Source organism: Miscanthus floridulus, chromosome 6, assembly GCF_019320115.1.
Source record: "Miscanthus floridulus cultivar M001 chromosome 6, ASM1932011v1, whole genome shotgun sequence".
Taxonomy (NCBI): domain Eukaryota; kingdom Viridiplantae; phylum Streptophyta; class Magnoliopsida; order Poales; family Poaceae; genus Miscanthus; species Miscanthus floridulus.
In genome coordinates, this window is record NC_089585.1 from 132,527,504 (window position 1) to 132,539,126 (window position 11,623).

The 11,623-nt window shown below is 47.2% G+C and overlaps 1 protein-coding gene and 1 pseudogene across 1 annotated transcript; both read right to left on the bottom strand.

Annotated features, from left to right (window-relative positions):
* Positions 1-4,380: 4,380 nt before the first annotated feature.
* LOC136461265 (formin-like protein 5) lies at positions 4,381-5,632 on the bottom strand. Its single transcript, XM_066460632.1, has 2 exons — positions 4,994-5,632; positions 4,381-4,572 (listed from the first exon to the last, which is right to left on the bottom strand). The coding sequence occupies exons 1-2, from the start codon at positions 5,630-5,632 to the stop codon at positions 4,381-4,383; spliced, it is 831 nt and encodes a 276-aa protein (XP_066316729.1).
* A 2,838-nt stretch (positions 5,633-8,470) lies between these two features.
* Positions 8,471-10,204, bottom strand: LOC136459680 (uncharacterized; annotated as a pseudogene).
* Between the last annotated feature and the right edge of the window lie 1,419 nt (positions 10,205-11,623).

The window sequence follows — 11,623 nt, forward strand, 5'->3', positions numbered from 1 at the left end:
GTACGTGTGCTGTTCATAATTTCAGTCTATGCATGAAAGAAATAACATAAACTCGATCTGTGGGTCTACGTTGACACGTTGTCAAACTGAACCATACAATACAATCTACTTAATCGCATGTCTGTGCCATGAAATGCAACACAGTTCCAATCATGTGTAGTACTGTAGCAGAACCGTCTAATCTAATACCTTCCAGGAGCGCTTGTATTTCATTAGACACTAAGCACTCGAAGGAGGACACCAAATCACGCAGTTCCATCGGGCACACCCCAGAGGAGAATCCAAAAATCCACATTTTGCCATCAGGATCACAAATGAGAGAATAAAGCTTACATCATTCTTAACAATTTCTTACATCAATTTTAATACAACATCAGAGTACCATATTTATTATTATAACAGCGGAATGTAATCGTATTATCAGAGTTACAAACAATTTAATTGAACAGCGGAATATAAACATGTGAACAGAGTTACAGCGAAAATAAACATCTATTCATGGCATGATGAAGTATTGATAAATAAACTAAGACAACAGATTATAAACTTTCATTTATAAAAACATTTAGTGAGAGTTATAAATAAAAACTATGATCGCAGCGTAAAGAAAATCCTCTCTGAGTCCATCAGGAGGAATCCACACACAAGGGTTAGCTTTAGCATCCACCTGTCACCTGCAACAGGGGGAAATAAAACCCTGAGTACTCAATTATACTCAGCAAGACTTACCTGACAGGAGGAAAGAAAAGACTCCAAGGATATGCAAGGCTATCTGGCTTGTGGGTTTATTGCATCTGCAGGAAGCATTACTAAGCGCGCGTCCTTATATTCGATTTTTATTAACAGCCGCATTAGTTCATTATCTAACCATTCTATGTAAGCACCTATACTACTTTCAAGCAGGTGGTAAACAATCAGATTTTCTTTTTCCATCTTTCATCCTCCAGTTCTTACTACGGTGCTAGAGTTAAGACAAGTCATACCGGAACGCCTACGATTCGCGAATCAATGCCTCCAGCTGGGTACCCCAAAAATACACGCCCCGCTTGTACCCAAGACACAAGCAGGACCAACCCACTACCCTCCTGTCACGGGGTCCAGGTCCCCGTCCAAACTGGGACTCCAAGCCCCCGCCCCTGAGTCCCGGACTCAGTGCGGTGCAAGGACCTTCTAACCCAAAAACCACCAAGACAGTTGGTCCGGAAAGAGCCAGAACCCATGACAAGAGAGCAATAAGTCTTCCAAGTGCCCATACCCAAGTATGTGCTCGGGATAATAAGTCTGTGACTTGCCTAGTGTCTTATGCAACGGCCGGTCCTTAACCGACACGGACAGGAAAAGCAGTGTAACCAAGCTATGCCCTGTGTCCGCGGCGACACAACCTTTTACACCCACCAATACCCAAACCATATCTCTGCCCCGTGTCCACCATTTATATTTTTTAAGTGATACTAATACAGTAATATATTTCCTATCTCTCGCGAGTGACAGACAATCACTCGACTTCTATCGGAGTCCTATAGCATAACATTCTACACGATCCTGTAATACTAGTAAGACTCATAGGATAAAGATATATATATGCAAGTGGATTTTATTCAACTCCTGAAAACTTCATGCACAAATATAATTTAAAGTGCAGTAAAATAGGGGTTATGCATCGGGGCTTGCCTGGGTAAGATTTAATCAGAAGTTAGCTTTCCATCGTGGCGACATGATCTCCAAAAGCACCATTTCTCCAGCTGAAAGCTCTAGTTTGGTTTTGATGAATTGATGAAACCCTAAGTGCTAACCTAGTTTATCAAGTGATCATGAGATAGGTAGCCCATTCTAAGTGGTGAAGCAAATGAAGATCATTACATGATGATGGTGATGCCATGGTGATGATCAAGTGCTTAGACTTGAAAAGAAGAAAGAGAAAAACAAAATGCTCAAGGTAAAGGTATAAATGGTAGGAGCTATTTTGTTTTGATGATCGAAACACTTAGCGAGTGTGATCACATTTAGGTTCGATAGCCGTACTATTAAGAGGGGTGAAACTCGTATCGAAATGCGGTTATCAAAGTGCCACTAGATGCTCTAACTCGTTGCATATGCATTTAGGATCTAGTGGAGTGCTAACATCCTTGAAAATGTTTATGAAAATATGCTAATACATGTGCACGAGGTGATACACTTGGTAGTTGGCACATTTGAGCAAGGGTTAGGAACTTCACCGGCGGAGTGTCCGCCCGTAGAGTGCGGACAGTCTGACAGTGCCACCGACGCCCTAAACTCAGGTGAATGTGGTCACTGTAAGTGATCGGACGCTGGTCTCTGAAGGACCGGCGCGTCCAGTCAGTAGTAGCAGAAGAAGTGCAGCGTCGGTCGTTGACCGGACGCTGGTGCTGAAACGACCGGACGCTGGCTGGCTGCGTCCGGTCACACTGACATGGTCATGCACAGGGGAGTTGCCGTGTGACCGGACGCTGTGTGAGTCCGGTCAAGCATGACCGGACGCGTCCGGTCGAGAAAAGTCGTCTCTGGATGCTTACTGGAAACGACCGGACGCTGAGGTCTAGCGTCCGGTCACTTTGAGTTGCTGCGTCCGGTCGTCATTTGACCATTGAGATCGAGCAATCAATATTTAAAGAGAGGGGACATGTGGCACGCATCGCGTGACCGGACGCTGAGGTCCAGCGTCCGATCACCCCCATGTTGTGCCCAGTAAAGGAGCAAAACGGCTCTATTTCGTGGAGGCTTCTATTTAAGCCCCGTGACCGGCTCAAGCTCACTCTCTTGGCCATTTGCATTGACATAGCAACCTTGTGAGCTTAACCAAAGTCCTCCCACTCATCTCCATCATATATTCAACATCTTTGTGAGATTGGGAGAGAATCCAAGTGCATTGCTTGAGTGTTTGCATCTAGAGGCACTTGGTGTTCGTGTTTCGCTGCGGGATTCGCTTGTTACTCTTGGTGGTTGCCACCACCTAGACGGCTTAGAGCAGCAAGGATTGTCGAGCGGAGGGTGGTGATTATCTCCGGCTCCAATCGTGGTGATTGTGAGGGGTTCTTGACCTTTCTCCGGCAGAGAGCCAAAAGGTACTCTAGTGGATTGCTTGTGGCTTGTGTGATCCTCATCTTGTGTTGGTTGTGCGGCACCCTATCGAGAGTTTGGCGTGTGATACCAATTAGTGCGTGAACCTCCAAGTGAGTGAATCACCACAACGAGGAGTAGCTTACCGGCAAGCAAGTGAACCTCGGTAAAAATCATTGTGTTCATCATTTGATTCTGAGGTGATTGGTCTTCATTGTTATTCATTCTTGTGATTGATTGGCTCCTTTCTCGACATGGTGGTATAACCTTCTTGCTCACTCTCTTTATATTACCGCAAACTAGTTGTCAAGCTTTTTAGTATAGCTAGTTGTGAGAGCTTGTTACTTTGGTTAGTGTGTCTCTTTAGTTAGCCTTTGAGAGCACATTAACTTAGTGTAATGACATAGCTATTGTGTGGATAGAAACTATATCAACTAGAATTGTGGTAGGTGGCTTGCATTTTTAGTAGGCTAGCGCAACACTTGCTTTGCCTCATAATTGTCTAACCGGTTCGCTAAGTGTTGTTGTAGAAATTTTTATTAGGCTATTCACCCCTCTCTAGCCATTAGGACCTTACACCAGCAACTCCCGATGACTCCGTGATCCATCGATGTTCCTATTATGGTATGCAATACGATGCAATGTAAAGACATAATTAATCGACTACAACCGTGACTCGTAAAATACGATTTACGTCTCTCAAGTTAACGAGCTAGTTCTAACGACGATCGTACTTAGACTACATATCCATATTGTCGAATAAGACGTTATTTCCCAATAATTATTTTAGTTATACAATTCCAAGGTGTTTCTTTATTTCATTCTATCGATTTAATCTTTATTCGAAATATGGCATCATTATCTATCTAGCAAACTAATTATTCTGGTGCTACAAAAATTACATGGAGCACCTAATATTGCTAGGAACCTACTGTAAAAATTTTAGACCCAACATTATTACCAATTTATTACAACAATTCCTACAAGTTCATATTTTTACAATATTAAGTATCTCAATTTAATTATATAGCTTTCAAAAATATTATCAAACTATGTGAACAAAGTATACTAGCAAGTAGATCATGATTTTAGGAGACTAACAAAATTAGTCTCATAATTTTTGGATTCCTCTACTATTTTATATTGATTTTACAAATTAACTAGAAACTTATATTAGAAAATCATTTAGAAAAATGGAAAGACCGGCGGCAACCAAATCGGCCCAGCGCAGGCGGATCCAGTGCGGCGCGCGTGACCTAGCGCGCCGCGAACGGTGGCCCAGGTGCACAGACACAAGACTGTCTAGGAGGGCGTGCGGTCGACGACCCAGGCCATGGCCCGCGGCGCGGCGAGCTGGCTCAGCCCGCAGGCGCACAGCGCGCGACAGCGGATGGACCAAGCGGGGACGAGCGCGGGCGGCCCAGCAAGGCGCGACAACGGCGCGGGTGGCCCAAGTGCGACAGTCAGCGACAGGCCGGCCCAGCAAGCCGGCCCCTGGGGAAGAATCCATCGAAGACGACACCACTTTGCGAAAGGCCCCTGTACTATCTTAAATTTACCCCGCAGTACTCTAGACACTAGTCAACACTATTAATATGAGTCACGTATTTCACACTAAGAACCCTGTACAAAAATTTACTTGGATTCTTACCCTTCTCTTCCACTCCAAAAATAGAGCGCAGGCAGAGGAGCTCCGGCTGGCGACCAATCCCGGCCAGGAAGCCACGGCGGCGATGGAGACGGTGCAGGGGCAGCGAGGGCACCATCCGCTCCCATGGGCGCTGGCGGCATGGCCATGGGTGGCCCGAGGCAGCCTGGCCACGCACCCACGTGAGCGACCACCGGGCTATGGCGGCGCAACGTGGCAAGGCCTACCGGAGGACACGCGGGTCAGTGGCGAGTGGCCATGGCACACCGAGGGCGGCGCAGCGAACCCAGTTGGCACGTGGTCAACGACGACACAGCCCTCGGCGGCCCATGGCATGGCGGCAGAGGTGAAACGGAGCCGCGCGTAGATGACAGTAGGGTGGCCTGGTGCAGCGGCAGGGGCGCTGCGGCTCGGGCGCACGGAAAGCACTGCGCCGACCGAAGGGGGCGGCTCGTCGGCGGGGATGGCCACATAGTGGTGCGGCACGCTTGCGCGCGATGCTTGGTGCTTCGCCCGAGGCAAGGCGGAGCTGTGCACAGCTATGGCGCTGGGCAATGAAGGTGGAGCTGCGACGGGAGCGGAAGGCGCGGCGATGGTGGTCCAGCGATGGCGCTCCCGGGGCGCACGGCGGAACGGCGCGTGGGGCAACGACGGCTCCAGAGGGGCAACGCCATGGAGCAGCGGGCCGCGGGCGGACGGGAGCGCTGTGGACGGAAGGCGACATGGTGCTGGCCCAGAGCGGGGAAGTAAGAGGAGGGGCAGCGCTCGTGCGCGGTGGCCGACGACGGCGGCGGTTGGCACAGCGCAATGACTGCGAATGGAAGGCGCGGCGCAGCGGCGCGGACTATGGCTGGCGAGGCGCGTCTTCTCGACGGCGCAGGCATGGGCAACAGCGGGCGCAACCATGGCGGGGGCGCTGCGGCTCGGGCACGTCGAGGAGCCGCATGTCCAGCCCGGGGACTGAGAATGGGGGACGAGCAGAGCTGGGGCTCATCCACCCCGGCAGCAGATACGATAGAGGGAGGGGAAGCAGAGCGATGGTGCGGCGTGAGTCTCGGCACGACCAGCAGAGGAAGAAAAAGAAAGGAGAAAACAGTGGAAAGCTTGGCCTAGTCTGACAGAAACAAACAAGACATACAGAGACACGCAAGGCAGGCAAGGCAAGCAAGGTCAGAGAGTTGAGAGCAAGTGAGCAGCGGAGCTGGACGGCTTGGCGAAGCAGAGGCGACAAGGACAAGCAAGGACAGACCGCAGAGCCAGGCAAGACAAGACCGAGGCGGCAGAAATAGAAAAGAAGGAAGAAAACAACGTGAGTGACCCGGCCAACTTCATTAACGCCAGGACAACGCGACGTGCTTCGGCAGCTTTGCACATCGATGGGACGATGCGAGCAGCTGGTCGGCCATCTTTCATAAAGGCAAAAGACAGCGGCAGCGTAGCAGCAGCAGGGATGCTCGCACAAGGCGCCGGGCGTGGAACAACAGTGGCATGGACGAGACGGTGAATAATTGCCATGCAACGAGTACGTTGTACGCCAGAAAAATAATTGAAATTGTTGCGCTCTCTCTCTCTCGTCAGTTCGTGCTTTCACACCATCACTTGAATTTATGAAGCGACCAGACGGACAGCTGTCGCGGGTATGTTACCAAATTATTGTAGGGACTAAAACGAGTCTATATGTAAACATGTGACTAGACCAAGGCTATATATATATATATCGTTCTATTTATTAATAGATTTTATTTTATTTATAAAAGTTGCTTTTCCTGCGTAATCTAATAGAACAAACCGTTCGCTATTTATTTGTTAGAATTATTGTCAGACATTCCTAAATATCTCTACGCGCTGAATAATTTCACCTCGGCGTTTATGTGAGTCCACTAAACTGAGTCACACAAGATTCGTTTATCGCCTCAAGTATATTTTAAATCCAAAATCCAAGAAAACTCGCTTCGAAGATTTTTCTTAGGCCTAAATCGTAGTGCTAAACAAGCTCGTAACACCAAGAGTGTTACAAGTACTTTCTCCATAAAAAAAAAGAATGCAATTCTAACATGTTATCAAGTCTATTCATCTTAAATCAAACCAATTTTATAAAAAAAAGTATCAATATTTATAATGCTAAATAGCTATTATTATATTCATCATAAAGTATATTTTTATACATAAATATTGATGTTTTGATCAAACAAACAATAGATGAGATGATTGATACCGAGTAGACTATAATTACATTATTCTTCTAAGGCGGAGGTAGAATAGCGAGGATCTACTTGGTTTGCAACTAAAATTTATCATGCTAAAGATTTTGCAAGCAAAAGTTAGACAAAAAAATTACAATAGCTTTGGCAAGTAAATGTGAGAGGTTGATAAGTTCTGTAGCAAACTAAATAACACAGCCAAAATCATGGACAAATGCTTGGTGGAAGCGAAGGAGGACCTGAATTTTGGGCATTCGCCGTGTGGACTCCAGGAGGAAGGTGGTTTGTCTGAAACTCCGCCCCAGGCCGTGCTGCACAGGTGAAGGACAAGCAGCTGCAGCCTCTCGTCTTCTCCTCGGCTTCCAGCCGTGTGCGTACGACAAGTGGACTTGACTTTTCTCGCTGTGCCACGGTAGAACGTAGTACGAGCTGACATGACATGACAAGTGATTTATTTAACACAATTGTTTTTCTTTATGAATCTGTTGACACCCAAAATGTCCCAGGGTGAATTGTAGGCATCTCCAAAAAAAAACAAATTATGCATGTCATATATGTGTTGGTGGCCAAGAAGATGGTGAGCCGGGCGTTGTTTGCCAATTAGGTATATCGGCTGACTCTCTCCTTTTAGCCGATCGGAACATCCGCCCAACTCGGTTCATATGATGACACTTAAATTGAGTCCGTGTCAATTTTAAGAGGCCTATGATTAGTTTTGATCAAATTTAAGAAAAATACTATAAAGCGACATAATAATAGTACCACGTTGATTTTTCAACAGAACGAGGCCACCGTACTCCTTATAAAATAAGGGGTACATGGCCGAGTTCTCAACTATTCAATCGACACAAAATCAATCTACCAACCCTTTTACCCCTTTTCTAACCCATCCTACTGTTCGGCACGTCTCCCGGCGAGATTTGTCGGCATTCCTAGGCGGGCTTGCTGGTCCTATAGCATCCTTCACGTGCTCCTCCCCAACGGGTCTTCCCGAGAGAAGTTCGAGAGTCTTTTCAGCCAAGAATAGGAGAACGGGCTCAACATCAGCGTAACTGGTCTCTCGATCGGTTTCGTTGATCACGCTCACGTTCTTGCTACGTGCAGATTGTTTTGCAACCCCCTTGGACATGCTAGCCTTGGTGTGTGATTTAGACACCCCCCAACGTACTGACATTCGTACATTCCACACATGCTCACCTCTATAAACATGTACTGACATTCGTACATTCTACACATGCTCACCTCTATAAACATGTTCACACACACTCTACTTCTAATGAACACCTCCAAAAGACCGAGCAAAAAAATCTCGATATTGAACTATTGACAAAGTCACCAACAAATTTGGGTAGCTAACCACTTCTATTAGTGTACACATTTTTTTTTTTACTTGTTGCTGAGTTCCCCAACATTTTGTATTCTCTGATCTAATAGGTTCATATTCAATCTCATAAACAAGGTAACATCTCCTTTGTCATGTCCGAACCGGCTCTGCCAGAAAAGTGCAGGTTTGCCCTCTAAAAGACCCTACTTGAATTATACTTTCAGGTGGATGTAAACATGATTTTCAAGTTTCAACTTACATGAATTGATGGTGAGACACTATACATACATGTAGTATAGCGACACTATGCACGAGCTATGCAAATTAACAAGAGTCATACAAGCGTGGAACAATGTGCTGATGATCAGGGGCACAAGGGTAGCACATGTTCAGGCCTTACATGTTTGGCGTCCGATATCTGCCGATGCTCGTCCGCGGCAGGACGTTCTTGCCGCAGTCACCATCCGTGTCCTTGTCCTGGCGGGAGCCCAGGTACCTCTGTATCTCGCCCTGGTAGATCAGGCAGTAGTAGTCCTTGCCTTCCCTGATGATCCTGACTATCCTTCGGGCGCGCCCATGCGCGCGGTGCATTGGCCATACGTATTTTTTTGGGGGAAAAAAAGATATAATCAAAGTTGGCCTGTATGCTGATTTGAGAAAAATCCGAGGAGGTTTTCGCAAAAAAAGCTGAGAGGTTTCGTGGAGCACGGGCTGATTTTCGAAAAAGGTAAGGGTTTTTTTGCAAAAAATCCGGAAGCCATCCGTTCTGGACTGCGGGTTGATTTTCGAATAATCCGAGGAGTTTTTTGCAAAATATCCTGAGAGAGAATCTGGAGCGCGGGTTGATTTCCGAAAAGCAGAAGGGTTTTTTCGAAAAATGACCGCGGCTCGTCCTATCTGGGCCGTCCGCGCGGCCGATCGGACGGCCACGAAAAGCGGCCGACGTGGCCACACTGGCTGGCCGGCGACTCTTTAAGGAATCATATCTTTAGATACCCCTGATGAGAAAGGAGATGCAGGACCTGCTTGTGCCTGAGCGGCTGAACTGTTGCTCGACAGCAGTAGCATGAGGCCATTGCCAATTGGCAACATCGGAACTTGGGAACACATCGGTGAGATCGGTCCTGCACGATGAAGACTTGGAGCCGTCCGGCGCGTAGAACGCTGCGGCGTCCGCTCCCCACCTGTCGTTGAACAGCTTGCGTCACAGTTCATTGTCCACGGTCAATGCCCTCCATTTCCTGCAAACTGAAGCCAGGAGCAGCATCGTCGCAGTTAGTTATTATTGGTATGCGTGACTCACTAGAACGAACCCCGTTTCAGTTATAGTTTTTTTTCTCACAACAATTTAACCGGAATAGTATTTTTCAGCCAGTTTCAGCCAAATTTCAGACCAGAACGGGCCGAACAAACTACTGTATGAGCAGCATGTACGCCTGGAACGTTTTTTTTTCAGGCTACAGCAGCATGTACGCAACACAACACAGGATATACGACCGATCCGATCTGACAATCTAAGATAAGACTTGGAACAAGTCTACAGAGATACACAATCAAAATCTGAATTGTCATCGGAAACCAAATACTATGATTTGTTAGTTATGGGTCCGTCTTAAATTGGACATTCAGAATTCAGACCACTACGGGAAGTTCAGAATTACAGAGAAACTGAAATTGCGTCCAATTCCATGTGGGGTTGCGACGAGGCGTCAAACCTTGGGGAGCAGAGGCGAGGGACTGGTGATCCAGGAGGCGGAAGATGTTGAGGCACAGCTCTCTAGGCAACCCATCCATGTCTGATATGATGTCTCCTCGAGGCTTACAGGTCCCGAACTCTCGCACTCACCAAGAAGCTCCGGCGGAGACTCGAAAGCCCTGTTTCTCTTTTACTACCATGCAAGATGCGACTGCTCGGCCTCGGCCTTCCAGATCCGGAGCTGAAGGTGATCGAAGAGCTCGAGGGATCGACGACGAGTGGAGATGAGACGAGGGGACGAGAACCGGTGCCGGTGATAGGATTTTAAGGGCTCTCGCGATCTCGTCGCAACGCGCCCTTTTCCATGTATAAAATTTTATGATATATATAGACACTAATTTTATTTATAAAGCGAAAACAAATTTAATAATATATTTTTAATTTAACATGTCTGATAATTATCGAGAAATAATATAGATTAAGCAATATATTTATAGATGTATGATAATTATAGAGAAACAATGTAGATTAAAAAACAATATATTCGTTTTTTTTCTCACCCATGACAAATGTTTCAAAGGCGACATTCTAAAATTCTAACACCTAAATTAAAAAAAATATGACTATATGGGCACAAAGTACTAGAAGTCTAGAATACTATATAAATAATTAATTTGGATTAAAAATAAAAAAGAAAAAAATATCTTGGACATAAACAACTGATCGGTAATCGCAATTCGTAAGAAGCCAAGAATTAAGATGTTGTCGTCGTGGAGCCCTGCCTGGTCGCCGTCCTCATGCGCCGTGTCCGTGTCTCCAGTAGTCTAGCTCTTCGCGGCGGCGCGGCTCGCCAGCTCCGCGTGTGTAAGGCGCATGTCGCGAACTCACGATTAGAGTGTGCTGTGTGTAGCGTGACTCCTCGCCTCCTCTCTACCCAAGGGTCGTGGGGAAAAGAAACTAGGAAAAAATATCGATGTTGTCTTTTTGAACCGTCTATCCAGTTCTATGTCTCTCTTCTTATTAGTTTATTACTAATGTCTAATAGACTATAAAACCTAGAAACTTATATACTGGGCGGACCCCTCCTTCACTTGGGACTTCGGCAGTTGCACCTCCTGCCCTACCCTACTGCCGGCACTGACGAGAACATGCGGCTTTGTCTCTCTACACCGGCGTGCCTGAGAGTAACGTGGCGAACGCTCACTACTGACACGTCGGTCCCGTGGCAGTCCTGTCCAGCGGCTCATGCCCGGACACGTCGGACGCTCACAGGTCCGTTCGTCGCAACTCGCAAGAGACATGAGCGGCGCTGGATTGACACCTCGCACGCACCTGGCAGTCTGGCACGGCAGAGTGTCCCGTCTCACGTCACGTGCGTCCCGGGCATGGAGTACGCTCCAACTCCAAGGCTCCTCCACCGCCCGAAGGAGGCTTCCGCCTTCGCGGTTGTTCTTTACGCCTGCGTGGTTAGTTTACGAACCCTTCCCATAACCGTTCCACTGGCTCGCTAGCTCGGGGCTCGGCCACGGTGTCTCGTCTCGTCTTTTAACCCCTTTCCACCGCGCCGCAAGTTGCTATTTTCAACTCCGGATCGTCGTAGCTCTAAGCTTTTCCAAGTTGATGTGTTCTCCATGATTGTGACTAGAAAGTTTTGTATCACAATTAACATCGGAGGG